Raw genomic sequence first — 16299 nt, forward strand, 5'->3', positions numbered from 1 at the left:
TTTGCCCTTGGCACTTGCCCCCACAATCAGTATCTATATGGAGTGGCAAGGGATATGGTCAGACTACAGCCTCTGCCTGTGGCTCATGCATTTGGCTGCCATCTTTTTTTTTTTTTTAATGCTTTGTCACACTTGCAAAAGGGTTCTAAGCAAGGTCAAACTAGCTCTGAAAAACAAGGGTTCCAGCTGTGGAACACTGAAGCTGGAACTGGGTACACACCTGGGAGAAAAACACATTTCCTTTGAACTGAGAACAGGGATTGGCCACAGAACATCCCAGAGTGAGCCAGCAGAACCTTCCAGGCCAGGAGGGTGTGACAAGGCTACCGTGGCATGACCCCCAAGTGGATAGCACTGCCCAGAGGAAAGTGCAGGGACTTGACCACCTTTTCTTTCTTTTTAAAAATGTGCTTATTTGAAAGCTAGAGTGCTAGGCAGATACAGAAAGGAGGAAAAGGTTTACCTGCCGTTTCCTTCCCCAAATGTTCATGGTATATAGGGAGCGTCCACACTGGGGCCAGGAGCCCCGAACCCCATCTGGATCCTTCACGTGGCTAGCAAGGACCCAAGCACTGCCATTTTTCTGGGCACATTAGCAGAGATCTGGATTGAAAATAGAACAGCCAGGACTTGAACTGATGCTATGGAAGTGAGATACTGGTACAGCAGGAGGTGGCGTAATGCACTATGGAACAGTTTCTAGCTTTCTAACTGGACCTGGGACAGCTAACTCATTCCCTGTCCCCTTCCAATCCTCAATTTCTTCATCTGTAAAACAAGGACAAAGCTTTGGGGTTACAGATGTTTAGTGATGAAATGAACTAACAATGTGAAATCATTTGGGAAGCCACAGAGCACCACTGTAACACCAAAAGTTATTAGCACTCGGGGAAAATGTGAATCGGTCTCTTTATGTTATCCTATCTGTATCCCAGGATGTGAGGCTGCTGAGTGCCAAGGGAGCAGGAAATAATCTCTTATGTGAACAGGGAGCCAATCATGGGATTCTGCAGCAAGGCACAGAGCAGAAGCCAAAACTAATATATGCACATGCATCCACGTGCCCTTGAACACATGCACTTGTTCAGATGGGGTGCGGCCGTGAGTACACACGTGAGAACACATGTGTCAAGAAGTGAGCCAGCTGCCTCATGAATTCACACAAAGGGATTTCAGTGCTTTGCCAAGACATCCTCAATGAGTTGACAAAATAGAAGACTCAAGCCCAGCCATTTTTCTCATTTGCATAACAAATACCACATACAGAGGGGCAGGGTAGCAGGTGCCTGAATTGCCTTTGCTAGTCACGAGCTTCAAGAGGCTGGTGGGCATGAGGGAGGCACACAATGGCTACACTGATACTGAGGCTTTCAGTGGACAAGAACATGTCTCGCCGTTTGGCTAAGAACACTCACACCGTCTGGGTGGCTTCCTTCTGCCTTCCAGCGGCTTGGTATTTGGCTAAACGGTTAGAAGGAGGCTAGGCCAAGTATCTCTTTCCAGACCCACTAGCTTCAGTTTATTGGTGCATAATGTGTCAGGTGGTATATAGGGATTTTAAAAAACTTGTTATTACCCTAATAGCCTAGTGGGAGAAACAATAGGTTTATTTCCATTTTAGAGGTGGAAGACCAAGACCCAAAGAAGGTCCCTTGGCAACATCACACAGCAGGGAAGGGAAACACAGATAGGAGGCCAGGGCCCTGGTACTCCCTGTTGTTAGACTATCCCTCCATGGACAGGAAAGAGAAAAGAAAGTCTGGGGCAGCAGGATCTGTACAGAGTTGAGGAGCTGAGGGCAACTGTGGGTTCTCTGCCTGGCTATGATCCCCACATGTGCCTCTGTGTAATGCTGTTCCGTGGGTGCAATGGCACCAATGACCGATCATCAGAATGTAGCAAACAGAAGGGCTGTCACTCCAGAATCACATCGTGCCATCCAGGATTCGTGCTTGCCACACCGTCTCTCCTTGCTGAGTTGATGAAGACATCATATGGACAAGAATATTACATGTGTTGAGATCCCCTAGAAGCTGGGTAATGACCCCAACATACAGCCAGCAAATGCCTTGACATTAGCCCTAGCCCCGCTGGGCACTGGATTCTGCTAATGGCTTCACTGACCTTGGGTAGATTCTTCCTCAGTCACCCAGCCACACAGAAATGCAGTCCTTGGGCCAGTGTTGTGGCATAGTAGCTAAAACTGCTGCCTTTGATGCCAACACTCAATACGGTTGCCAATTTTTGTCCTAGATGCTCCATTTCTGACCCAGCTCCCTGCTAATGGCCTGGGAAAAGCAGTGGAAGATGCCCCCAAGTGTTTGTGAGAGATCCAGATGTGGCTCCTGGTATTGGCTTGGTCAACCCTTAGTGTTGAGGCCATGAGTGAGTTAGGCCAGCAGGTGGATATGTCTCTCTCTCTCTTTCTCTGTCTCTCTCTTTCTCTCTCTCTCTCTCTGTGTCTCCCTGACTTTCAAATTTAAAAAATAAATACAAGAACATACACATCTTTTAAGAATAAATAATACAAATTTCTGGGCACAGATTTAGGTCTTTGATCCATTCAGAGCTGATTTTTGTGTAAGCTACAAGTGAGGGGTCTGGTTTCTTACTTCAACAGGCTGCTGTCCACTTGTGCCAACAGCATTTGTTGAAGAGACCAGACTTTTCCCTTGGATTATTTTCAATTATCTTGTTGAAGATTAATTGACTGCACATGTGTGGACTCCCTTCCGAGGTTTCTATTCTGTTCCATTGATCATCTTCTCTGTTTTTGTACCAGTTCCAGACTGTTTAGATGACCACGGCTTGTAGTATATCTTGAGGTCTGGAATTGTGATTCCTCCTGCTTGATTTTTATTCTTCAGGATAGCTTTGGATATTCGTGGTCTCTTCTGTTTCCAGATGAACTTTTGTATCACCTTTTCGATTTCTAAGAAGAATGTCATTGGGATTTTGATTGGGATTGCACTGAATGTGTATATTACTTTTGGTAATATGGACATTTTGATGATGTTGATCCTGCTAATTCAGTAATATGGTAGGTTTCTCCATGTTTTAGTGTTTTCTTCGATTTGTTTTTTTTTAATGTTTTATAATTTTCATTTTTGAGATCGAATATCTTTGGTAAGGTTTATTCCAAGATATTTGAGGTTCCTCTCCACCATTGTAAAGGGGACAGTACTTACAATTTCTTCTCAGCCATGGAGTTATTTGTGTGTACTAGTGCCATCGATTTATGTTCATTAATTTTGTTACCCTGCCAAATTCTCTTATGAGTTTCAATAGCCTCTTGATTTAATCTTTTGGTTCTCCTATATAGAGAATCATGTCATCTACAAACAGGGATAATTTTAATTCTTCAGTTGCAATTTGAATTATTTAATTTGTTTTTCCTGCCTAATAGCTCTGGCAAAGGCTTCCACTACTATATTGAATACCAGTGGTGACAGTGGACATCCCTGTCTAGTTCCAGAACTTGGTGGAAAAGCTTCCAATCTCTCCCCATTTAGTATGATGCTGACATTGGGTGTTTCATGTATTGTTCTGAGTGTTATAGAATGTTCTTTCTATGCCTATCTTGCTTAAGGTTTTTAGCATGACTTGTGTTGGATTTCGTCAAATGCCTTCTCAGCATCTACTGAGATGATGATCATATGTTTTTTATTTTTCAATTTATTGATATGACGAATCACATTTATTGGTTTTTGAATGTTAAACCATCCCTGCATGCCAGGGATGAATCCCACCTGGTCCAGGTGAACAATCTGCCTGGTGTACTGTTGGATCCTATTGACTAGTATTTTGTTGAGGATCTTTGCGTCCATGTTAATCAGGGATATCGGTCCATAGTTCTCTTTTTCTGTTGTTTCTCTATCTGGCTTTTGTGTGATGTTGATACTGACTTCATAGAGTTTGAAAGAATTGTGTCCCTTCCTATGAATAGCTTGTGGAGGATTGAGGTAACTTGAAACATTTGGTAGAATTCTGCAGTGAAGCCATCTGGTCCAGGGCTTTTCTTGGTTGGGAGGAATTTAGTTACTGATTCAATCTCAGTCCTTATTATAGGTATATTTAGATTATTAATTGCTTCATGATTCATTTTTGGTAGATTTTGTATGTCCAAAATTATATCCATTTCTTCTAGGTTTTCTGACTTGTTGGCATATGGTTTCTTGTAATTCTGTGTATCTAGTTTTACATTTCCTTTTTTGTCTCTGATGCTGTTGATTCATATCTATTTTCCTAGGCAACCAAGACTTGAACCCATGCAGATATGGAAATCTGGCTCGCAGGCAGTGTGTTTTTTTTTTTTGCTCAATATGATCCAGAGCCAGCTTCAGTACCTGGCTTTCTGAAACAGTATGGGGTGAAGAATCGTCTCCTCAGAGTTCCCTTTCAATCCCCTGTGAGTCACCGCAGTAGGCAGCCTGCAGAACACAGCTGTACCTGGGTGCTTCTGGGGTTATGTGGTTGGTGCATGGGAAGGGGCTGCTGCCAACAAGCTGCCCTGCCATCTGTGGCCATGTGGCCAGAGGGCAGTGTGCTGGTGCTGTAGGACTGCTGCTGCATAAATGAAGTATGGATGCATTGGGCTGGGGGTTGATTAGCTCTGGCATTGGACTGTTCCTGAGCAGTGCTGCAGAATCAATGATAATCCTTTGATCCTGTTAGGACATCTGCAGATTCCTGGGACAACCTCTCTGTGTCCCTCACTTTGATGATACTGCCTGTGGCCGGAGGGAGAGACTGGAGCCTCAGTCAGCTGTTTATGCTGTCTCCTTTTCTTGCTCACAGGGCTGTGGGATCTTTCTCCCTCCAACTTCTCTCCTACTACAGGTTATTTAGTGAGGCTGCTCCAGGCCACTCAGCCCTTATGAAGCTCTAAACTCTGAATGGCGGAGGGCAGACATGGAGAGCAGGGGCTTTCTTAACCAGACACGGGTTGACTGAACACATCGACAGATGTTCTGCACTTCACCACAAGCAGCTTGACCAGTGTCCATGCTGGTTTGATGCTGGGACTTCTGTCTGCTTGCCAGGGTCAGTGATGTTTACTTGAGTCAAAGAGAGGCCATATGCAGTCACTGCTGTGGTGGATCATGCAGACCTTGGAAAGTGTGTGGAGATATGTGTTGTTTCTTCTCAGGGACCTCCAGCAGTGTGAATCTAGAAACAAAATCTCCAAACTGGTGGCAACCATCAGCAGTGTTCAGTGGGGCTCACCCTTAGCCTCCTCGGGTGGTCTTTGTTTTCCAGTCCTGAGAAGTTGGTAGTGTCATGCATAGGTTGTGGTGAGGTCAGTGGCAGCTGACTGTGCTGCCAGTTGCTGAAAGTTAGAAAGCAATGGGGAGTGTGCATTTGAAAAAAAAAAAAAAAAAAAAAAAAACATGGCCAGATATTTATCTGCAGTGCAAAACAGCAGCTATTGAACAGTTGGCCTTGTAAACGTTGTTTAAGATGAAATGTACATGGCACAAGTATCATCATGAAAGATTCCTTGCATCTGTAAAGGGTCGGCTTTTCTGATTCACCACCTAACACTGTTTCTGGGTCAGAAATCTTGTGTTTCCCTCCAGACAGCAAGGGCATGGGTGGGTTCTGAGCTTATCTATTGCAGATACGCACACACACAAGCATGGTCACTGAATGCTCTGTGTTCTGCACACACTGCCTGCCTGAGAGTCAACTGCGTAGCCCATGCTTCCTCCCAGCCTGCAGGAGGCTAAAAGGAAGCCTTGTGTCCTCCGCGGCATTGCTGTGTTGCCCACAGGTCTAACCTAGTGCTGTCCTCATTAATATTTACTTAGCAGATTAAATTAGCCCTTCTCTTTAACGACTAGGGACATTGATGAGACCTCCATATTCTGAACACTTGCAGGCTCAGGAAAAAAAATTTTCAATAAAAATCTGCCAGTCTTGAATCCATCCACACTTTGCTTTGGCATCCTTATGCCCAACCACTCTGGGCAGACCAACTGAGTCCCAGCCTTGGAAGATAAGAGCCTTCCCATATGAATTCCAGACACTTTACGACTTTTAGGCAAATCCCTGTGTATGTGGCCCCATCATTGTGAGCTAGTTCCATGGGAGCTGATGTGTGTCACCCTCTTCTTGCCTTGCCTCTGACTTGATGTTCACCTTAAAATTCATCTGTATTCTCTCAACCAGGCTTTCATGCTTTAAAGTGAGGATACAATATGAAGGGGCAAGCAGCTGGCTACAGAGTTCCTTGCTGCTCTTGCTCCTCCTCCCGTGGTCACTCATACTTAGCCCCCAATACAGTCTTAGTCTCTGACTGCTGGGAGCCCTGACAATGCCCAGAGAAACCTTCGAATGCCTACGCATGCTGACTGTATTCTCCAACAGTGACCAGTTGGTTAGCCACAGATACGAGTCCAGGTCTTAGGGTCGAAAATCATAAGCAAAGCATCCCATTCACGTCTGTACACACAATATCCTGCTGAGACTCATTCACCCCTTTCCAAGCCCGTTCTTCCTTCCCTTAAACACCTCATTCTCTCTGCCCTTCTTCTGAATGTGGTCAGGGCCTCTCTCTATGTCTGTGTTGGATCCTCTGCCTGTCCCTCCCAGGGGATTGGAGCCATCTGGAGTCCCTAGTGGTATAGCCTTCTACCCCCACATTTCTGCCCAGCCCTGGACAGAAACTGCAGACAACTAACATGGGTCACTTTTCACTTCCATCTCAGCCCTGGACCAGGAGCCCCACAAGGAGGCACTATTTCCCAGGAGCCCACCCTCTGCTGGCCAGGTGATTTTCTCCAAGGCTGTGTGTTCTCTTGCGTTTCACTTAATAACTGCCTGGTAATTAACTCCATAACTCTGCTACCATGCTTATAATAGTCTCCATTAAAGTTATGGGGTTTTCAAATTGTAATGGTTTCAAGAGTAATTAATGCACAACTAGGTTCATTGCTAAGTTTATTTTATAAACTTTTCTCCTTCATGTCCCCTCCCTCTCCAGAAAGACAGGTGGGGATCAGGATGCCCTCTTACCCACTCGCCCTGAGCCTCCACCGTTCGCCCTTCTCCATCCCCACCCACTGTTCCTTCTCCAGACCCTGTAACAAGCACTGCAGAGTCACTATGGAGGCAGCTGTGATGGAGGAAAGAGACCCACAACCTGTGCTAATGCAAGCCAGAGAAAGCATGAGGGCTGTGTGCCTCCCTCCTCCCTGGGCTTGAACTTGGGATTCTCATCTTGTGCTCCTGATGACAACATAGAGTCTGCTGGCCTTGACTTCATGCTGGCTCCATAGTCTCTAGTCACTGCCAGCAGGCAGGTTCCCTTCTCTGTCACACAAGGGTCACAACAGCACCTGCAGCGTGGATGATAATGCCGCACAGAGCACGCGTGCCGGAAATGCCAAACCTTGGACTTCATTGGAGTGATAGGAAAGCTTATTGTTAACTACGACTCACACAGACATTGGGAAAATGAGCGAGAATGAGAGGGAAGAGCCACAACATAAACCGACTGCTTGCAAGGGCAGTCACCCCTGGGCTCAGCTTGCATGGACCAACTTGATGCCTTCTTTCCTTGGCTGTCTGCACCCTGAAAATAGAACTTTCATGCAAACTGAGGGCATTCAGGAGATATACTTTGAGAATCTCTGATGATAGAAGAGATCTTCCCAGAGGTTGTAGGAGCCCCAGAAAGGTCCACATGTACCCTCTCCCCATCAGAGCCCTTTACCATACACGATCTGGCATGGCTTATAAACCAAAAGAGGCTCCTGGTTCTGATGAAGCCTGGCAACACGACATGGACAAAGGCCTCCTGTTACTTCCCATGGACAAAGGCCTCCTGTTACTTCCCACCCTGATGGGAAGTGAAAGAGTAAGCTGGTATGTGAGAAGTTGCTAGGGACAGCTTCGCTTGGTCATGCCGACTCACCAGCTCCTACAAAAAGGCATTCAAGCACTCAACTTCTGCACAGCTCAGGTGCCTCAGGCATCCCTCTTCCTGCTCTGAACCGTTACAGTTAAGTCACAGTCATGTTTCGGGGGAAGGAGGCAGACCACAGTCAGTCAGCAGCACTCCTCATTCTTCCCTGCCCGATCGTGGCTGGATATGCTGCCTTGTGCAGCTCTGTCACAGGCTTGAGTGTTGGGACATGACCCAGATGGGGCGATGCTGCACCAGGTTGTTCCAGCTGCCACAGAAGACCCAAAGGGCCCCCTGGAGTGGGAGATTTGCTCTGTTACTTGTGGGGCCAGTGCAATGGATCTATAGGGATCAGGGAGGCAGTGCCTCCCATGTTTCCCATCCATGGACCCTGCCTTTGGAATTTAAAAAATTTAATTGATGTATTTGAGAGTCAGAAAAAACAGGGGTTGACACTTGCTGTTTCCCAAACCTCTAATGCCATAGGAGGAGGGCACATGCCAGCTTGGGCATGGTGGCACCATGGCCACTGAAGACATGTCACTGCTTAGGGCTGGGGACCGTGGGTGCTGGGTGCATCAGCATGAGCAGGGACCTCCTTGGCCTAATTCCTACACATTCCAACAGTGGTGTCCACAGTGTTCACCACAGAATTATAAAGAAAGCAGGAGAGAGATTGTGACCATTTTCAAGGTGGTTGTAAGTTCTCTTATAACCTTGTCACAAGAAGAACAAGTGCCCAGAGGCAAATCCTCATGGAAATGGGATGTGTTCTCCAACAGTGAAACCTGAGCAGGGCCATCTCCTCACAGGGGATACCGTCCCTGGCCCTGCTGCAGCCACACGTGGCAGTCCTCACTCCACCATGACCACCTTTTCCGCTGTGGTGCCCAGGTCATTGCCTGCTGCTCCTCGCTGCACAGGGCAACCAGGTGCTCCATGAGAGCTTCCCATTGACGCTGACCAAGGCAGACAGCATTTTATGCCAGGGCCTCTGTTCTCAAGAGAGCTCCATTTTTTTTTTTTTCATGCCTATATCCAGGCAGACCCAAACCTTTGGGTGTCATAATATCTAACATTTACTATGCAGTTATACATGTCAAGGGCTATGTGGGCATTGCCTCAATTCTGACAGTTGTGAAGTAGGGGCTGGTCATTCCTCTCTTATATATAAGAAACTTGCAACACAATCACATAGCTTGTGAGTGACAAGGCTTTCAAGATAGTTGACTCTGAAGCCTCACTCACCTGGCCTCTTGAGAAGCTCATAGGCGGGCAGAAGGGGTCCCTGTGGGGGGTGGGCACTCCATGCTGTGTATCCCCCTGCTGGCATCCTTCCCTTTGCCTTGGTCTCTGGCCATCCTCCTCTGCTCTTTCTTCCAGGTGTCCGTCTCCCAGGGCTCCTGACCCTGCCCCTGGACAGCCAGCGCTTCTCAGACTCCGGCTGTGACAGAGTCTGCAAAACCTGCTTCCACAATGGGTGGGTTGTGAGTGCTGGTAAGACCTGCTAGCCAGCCTTCAGCTTCTCTCTCTTCTCTGTGTGTCTGGCTGGTCAGCCCATGCCTCTTCTTTTCTCCCTTGTGCTGCTGCCGTTGTCCTGTGGCTGGCTCCTCCTGACCTTACCGCCACTCAGGTAATGAGGAGCTTTGGGTGCAGCCAGCCTTGGAGATGCCGAAAAGACGGGACATCCTTGCGGTCGTCCTCATCGTGCTGCCCTGGACACTGCTCATCACCGTCTGGCACCAGAGCACCCTTGCACCCCTGCTCGCCGTGCACAAGGGTGAGCCTACCAGCCCCTGGCCTGGCTTCCCAAAACAAGCACAGCCACAGCTAACATGAATGGGTCCAGCTGGGAGGAGCTATGGGGACCCTGTGGGTGATCTTTGAATCCTTGGTTCAGTGTGGGAATCCAATGAGGGCTATACTGTTTCAGGATGTATCAGGGCCTGTGTCAGCAGCAGTGGCAGAGAGCAGTCATTCAGACAACTGCCTGCAGAGGCTGGCTTGCCACTCCTGCTTCTCAGCAAAAGACGGTATACCTAACCAGGCCAGCCCACAAGAGAGGCACTGAGGTGAATCAGGAGGCAGGGATGAGAGGGAAGAGCAGGTGAAGTGGCTTTGGCAGGAAGGGAAGAGAGGCAAAGTAGCAGCCGGGTGGGATTTGAATCAGAGTTGGAGTAATGCCTGACACCTGGCCCCCAGGGACCCCTTAGAGTTGGGGAAGAAGGGACGATCAGCATTGGATGTGACAGTTCAGCAAAGGAGGCGTTGCATGCTGCACTGTGGGATTGATTGGTTGGCTTGTGAAAGTATCTATGGCACAATTTCTTAGGAGCTAGTGCAGGCTCAATACAGACCCTACCTGGGCCCACAAAGCCCCAAGAGATAAAAGCATAATAAAACATAAAGCATTTCTAAAAAGAGAACACATTATCAGTTCACATAATGACATCCATGAGTAATGTCACATCTGATCTTAAGACACCCAAGGAATGGACCAAACATAGAGAGGAAAGGCTTCTAAACTGTATGGTGGGGCCCAGTGCAGTAGCCCAGCGGCTGAAGTCCTCCCCTTGCATGCAGTGGGATCCCATAGGGGCACCAGTTCTAATCCTGGCAGCCTTGCTTCCCATCCAGCTCCCTGCTTGTGGCCTGGGAAAGCAGTCAAGGATAGCCCAATGCCTTGGGACCCTGCATGGGAGATCCAGAAGTGGCTCCAGGCACCTGGCTTCAGATTGGCACAGCTTCAGCCATTGCGGCCACATGGGGAGTGAATCAATGGACAGATGATCTTCCTCTCTGTCTCTCCTCTATGTGTATCTGACTTACCAATAAAAATAAAATCTTTAAAAATAAATAAAATAAACTTTGGAGGGCATACTGTTCTCTGTCTCTTAAGCCTTATTTATAAAAACAAAACAAACAACAACAACAAAAAGCACAGTGACAGAGAGAGGTCTTTGGTCGCAAGCTCATTCCCCTAATGTTTGTAACAGGGCTGGACTGAAGCCGGGCCCAGGGACTCCATCTGGGTCTCCTATGCGGGTGGCAGGGGTCCGACAGCTTGGACCTTCATGGACAACCTCCAGGAGCACAGCAGGAATTTGGATTTGAGGTGGAGGTGGGGTGTATCCCAGGTACTGTCATGTAGAATGTGAACATCCCCAGTGGTGATTTAGTCCACTGCATCCAACACCACCCCCTTTGCTGCTCTCTGCTTGCTTAGAAAGCCCTGATCTAGGCCTGTCTGGTTGGGGTCGCTCTAGAGACAGGAAAAGTCCTTCAAAGAATGAGTGGAAGCTCAAAGGGTATAGCTGCTTCCTTCTGGCTCTGGGTCCCAAAGCTGCCTTTCTCCTGTGACCCCACTTTGTCCACATACCCATTTCTGGCTGTTTCCCTTTCCTTCACTTCCTGATACAAGCAGATCCAACACTTTTAGACATGTAGCACTTTCCTGATTGCAATGTGTACCATCTTACCTGGGGAATGAATGAAAGTACAAAAGATCGTCCCATTGAGAGATGAATGACAGGGCTGGGGCAAGGCCCTGAGTCCTGAAAGCCACTCATGACTTGGCTCCAGGCTCAATCCCACAGCTGGATGCTGTGCTGCCCACCCCCACCCCCCACACACAGTTAGATAACCAGGTATTCCAAGCCCCAGCACAAGGAAGGACTTAGCTCAAGACTGGAGCCTCCCTGCCGCCCAGTGTTGGGCTCTTTCTTCCTAACTAACATGGTTCTCTCTTCTAGTCTCCATCACCCTTTTTGGAGACTTGTCAGTTTCTAATCCGTTATCCTGAACATGTACCATTCTGGAAGGGTTAAAACTATTGCACATAGGGCAGCTGATCACCTTCTAGGGCAGAGGGTATCATGATGGCTGCCTGGCTCAGCACGGACACTACCGCTGCAGGACAGGAATGCGGCTTCTGTCTCTGGAGCAGGCCAAGAGGAACAGGAAGCAGTGGGATGCGGTGAGGGTGCCAGGAAGCCTTTACCACTTAGGGCTGCGGAAGCTGAGACACTAGTGGGAAGGACAGAGCAAGTGTGGCCCAGTCCGAACACACAGGGCACTTGCCCTGAACGCAAATGCCGTGCCTGTGTGGGATCGTTTGGGTAGCAGAGAGCATTGAGCAACATCATCTCTGATCACAGCAGAATGTTCATCCTTCAAACCGCCCCTAGAAATGACCTTTGAGCAGCTCTATCTTTGCCAGTCTCCTCCCTACACCTGCACCCCTCAGCCTGGGTCATGCTCCCTGGTGTTTTCATGTGTCTCATTGTGACATCAGCCTGTGACCCCTCCCTGTCACCGAGGGCTGGTGGTCTGCTGGGTCACACTCCACATCAGCACTCACGCAACCCAAGTGTCAAACCTTCCTAGGACCATACTCCAACGCACACAGATGCTTGCTTCATCCTTTTAAGTGCATGGGACCAGGAAAATAGAGTCGGCTACTATTATCCAGCACATGAGCTAGAAATGGGAACAGTATGTAGCAGTGCTTTGGGTTGCTGACATGTATTGAATCACCAATCCACACAATAATTCAGTAAAGCAGATGCTACGGTTAGCTCCAGTCTACAGTTGTGAAGTCAGGAGACCAGAGGCTAAGTGATTTCCTCGCAGAAGTGTAGTTAGTAATTACAGAAGAGCAAAGTTAGAGCCAAGACACTGAAATTACTCGGTCTTTTCTCTGGCCACTTACAACTGCACTGAGATACTAGAATAGCATGAGCCACTCCGCTGGGGGTTATTGCATAGTCCTGTGGAAGAGGAACTGGCCCACTGGACACACAGATCACTCTGGGGTAGGACTGTGAGGCTACCCAGTGAAGACGGTGCAGCCCATCAGGAACTCCTCAGTCATCTGGAGCAAGTGGCCTCAGGAAGTCACGGAACCCCCCGCAACCTGAGTGTCTGGCTGGAAGCCAGGCTTCTCCAGGGGTCGGTCAGGATCTCCAAGTAAAGGCAGCTGGCTGCCAGGACAGGCAGAGACAGTGGTGCTGTGAAGAGCATGCAGAAAGCAACTGGGAACATGTGAGCATCAAGCCAATGGAAGAGCTTGCACGGGTTTCTACCCTTTTTGCATATGGCAAAATAGAGGCTTATTCCAAATCAGCAATGGCAGGTTCAGGGTTCAAAATTATTTAGTCGGGGATGGGCAGAACCCACTGTAATAAAATGCAGTGTTTAAAATGTTAAGTTAAAATGCAACCACCAGGAAGAACCCGCAAAGGACTCCCGGCCTCTGTGGCCTCAGTGTACCGAGCAGGGCAGTGCATATGTGCAATGCTGCGATCAGCTCTGGGCAGATAAGCAGGGTGTAACATCCAGCGCATTAGGAAGGGAGGATGCTGTTCCAAGTGAGGAAGAAGAGGCTTTTTCTGTCATCCCTGGAGCCAGAACAATAAAATCCCTTCTGAGTTTTCCAAGGATGGAGGCCTCAACCCAGTTGTAACTCCAGGAGGCAGGGACCCAAAACAGCCTAGCAGGGGGGCGGGGTGATGGTGGAGGGACTGTGTCCAGTATTGCCTGCCCACATGCCCTGTCCCCCGACTCTGCAGATGAGGGCAGTGATCCCCGGCATGACACAGCCCCGGGCACGGACCCCAGGGAGTACTGCATGTCCGACCGCGACATTGTGGAGGTGGTGCGCACCGAGTATGTTTACACGCGACCCCCGCCGTGGTCTGACACGCTGCCTACCATCCATGTGGTGACACCCACCTACAGCCGCCCGGTGCAGAAGGCTGAGCTGACGCGCATGGCTAACACCTTGCTGCACGTGCCCAACCTGCACTGGCTGGTGGTGGAAGATGCGCCGCGCCGCACTCTGCTTACAGCGCGCCTGCTGCGGGACACTGGTCTCAACTACACGCACCTGCACGTGGAGACGCCCCGCAACTACAAGCTCCGGGGTGACGCCCGCGACCCGCGCATACCGCGGGGCACCATGCAACGTAACCTGGCCCTGCGCTGGCTGCGCGAGACTTTCCCGCGCAACTCCAGCCAACCAGGTGTGGTGTACTTCGCGGATGATGACAACACCTACAGCTTGGAGCTCTTTGAGGAGGTGCGGGTTCCGGATACAGGGGCTGGAGTCTGTTGGTGGATGCAGGGTGGGCTCGCCAGGGCAGTGGTCGTGCAGCTGTGTATGGAGAAAGCAAGTCCAGGAATGGGTGACTAGGCGGAAAGCAGGGAAGCAGGAAGAGGCGCAGGAACCCTCATTCAGGTTAAAGCCCTCCTCCACTCCCCATTAAAGAGAGACGGGTAGTGGGTGTGCTATAGGTGCTGTCTTAGTTGAACTCACTGGGTGTAGTTCCCACAAATTTCTTTGGTAGCACAGCTCGGGCGTATGGGCCATGTGAGTAGAGTCAAGGAATTATTTTAGAATCACCAGTGGGAAGATGGAGAGGTTTTGTGCAAGGAGAAAATGGGCAAGGGCAGGTCCTGCTACAGCAGGTGGGCGTCATGAAGGATGGTGTCTGTAGGCAGGGCCAGACCCCTTGTGGCTGCCTGTGGCCCCAGTGCAGGGCTGGCTGAGTGAAAGGGGTGTCACTCCTGATTCTGGATCCCCCTTGTAGATGCGCAGCACCAGGAGGGTGTCCGTGTGGCCTGTTGCCTTCGTTGGTGGCCTTCGGTATGAGGCTCCACGGGTAAACGGAGCAGGGAAGGTGGTTGGCTGGAAGACCGTGTTTGACCCCCATCGACCATTTGCAATAGACATGGCTGGATTTGCAGTCAACCTGCGGCTCATTCTCCAGCGGAGCCAGGCCTACTTCAAACTGCGTGGAGTTAAAGGAGGCTACCAAGAAAGCAGCCTCCTCCGAGAGCTTGTCACCCTCAATGATCTGGAGCCCAAAGCAGCCAACTGCACTAAGGTATGCCCTCAGCAGAACTGACAGCTCTAATGCAAGTGTTCGCGAGTCTGTCCCCTCCTCCTTATAGATCAGAGGCCTCAAAAATCACCTGGCCTTTGGAGACTCCTCCTGGGAAGGGAGTTCACCACCTCTAATGTGGTCAGAATGAAGGCAAGTAGGGAACTGGGCAGAGGAGGTCATCAAGGAACCACCACGAGGGGCTACTGCACACGCATACACAAATGCCTTTCTACATGTATACGCACAGGCACCTGACTAATCTCAAGACTTGGACTCAGCTAGATTGCCTGTTTCCAAAAGGTTTTTGAATATTTGTTTGTCTGAAAGATAGACACAAAGAAAGGTGTCCCGTCCGCTGGCTCACTCCCCAAAGTGACATGAGGCAGCACCTGCCGTCTCCCATAGCGCACATCACAGCAAGAAGCTGGGTGGAGCTGGGGCTCCAACCCAGGCACTCTGCTCGGGAATTTATAGGTGCCCCTGTACCCAGTGCTGACAATGTATTTTGGATACACCACAAGTACCAACAGAAAGCTTGAGGGGTGGGTAGAAATAAAGAACAACTTAGAAAGTCATCATGGCAAGAGGGGAGAACTGGAGGGGGAAGAAGACATATATGTACGGTGTGGGAGGGAGCAGGGAGCCTGATGGTTGATAACTTGCCCATTGTTAATTTTGTTCCTCTGGACACACAGATCCTGGTCTGGCACACACGGACAGAGAAGCCTGTCCTGGTGAACGAGGGGAAGAAGGGCTTCACTGACCCGTCGGTGGAGATCTGAGCCTCAGACACAGGTAGGAGGGCAGACCTGTGCTGGTGAGGAGCAGGGAGGGAGGGTGAGCACCAATGCCCTTGAGGGCTTTTCCTCTTGAAGTGAGTTGTGGCTGGTCAGGCCAAATGGGGACAAGAATGGAGGAGGCCTGGCCATTGCAAAGTTAACAGGTGCCCATTTCCATCCAGACAGCTGGGTCCCTCTGCCACCCAACACTTCTGAACACCTTCTCCCCACCACCCCCTTTCTTGGCTTCTCATGGTCGCTGCTGTGCTGGAAACCAAGGCCACTGCTGTGCTGAGGTTCCTCCCATAAGTCTGTCTTGTGCACAGTCCTGCCTGTCACAGGGACCACACTCACTTCTCTACATCATCATGTGACTCAGTGGTCAGAAGGCAACAAAACAGGGAAGCATGGACATCAGGCTGCATCGACTTCCAGACCCATGACATTACTATGATGGACTTGACTTCTCTGCCTCGGTTTCTTTATTGGTAAAATGGGTCATCAAGTAGTCAGTGGCACAAAGGTCGTATAAATGTGTTGCTATACTTATTTGCATCAGGAAAGCCCTCTGTGGAGGCATATCAGACAAGGTGCCCACATTATAGGGTTTCTAAGATGTTCAAAAGAGCTGAATGACTTTTCCCCAATGATGCCATGATACGACTGTGTGGGTGACTGGTCAGGTTAGGCCTTTCCAGGGGCCTTCTGTGGTGTCGTCTTGCCC

At 49.4% G+C, this 16299-nt stretch overlaps 1 protein-coding gene across 1 annotated transcript; it reads left to right on the top strand.

The window, feature by feature from the left end:
* The first annotated feature begins 9350 nt into the window (after nucleotides 1–9350).
* On the top strand, nucleotides 9351–15592 carry B3GAT1 (beta-1,3-glucuronyltransferase 1). Its single transcript, XM_040987513.1, has 5 exons — nucleotides 9351–9389; nucleotides 9543–9689; nucleotides 13480–13988; nucleotides 14500–14796; nucleotides 15492–15592. Exons 1-5 carry the CDS (start codon nucleotides 9386–9388, stop codon nucleotides 15576–15578), a joined length of 1044 nt encoding a protein of 347 aa, XP_040843447.1. The 5' UTR covers nucleotides 9351–9385; the 3' UTR covers nucleotides 15579–15592.
* Nucleotides 15593–16299: the final 707 nt, after the last annotated feature.

This window comes from Ochotona curzoniae, unplaced genomic scaffold (assembly GCF_017591425.1).
Source record: "Ochotona curzoniae isolate NIBS_2020 unplaced genomic scaffold, NIBS_Ocur_1.0 contig_4714, whole genome shotgun sequence".
NCBI lineage: Eukaryota > Metazoa > Chordata > Mammalia > Lagomorpha > Ochotonidae > Ochotona > Ochotona curzoniae.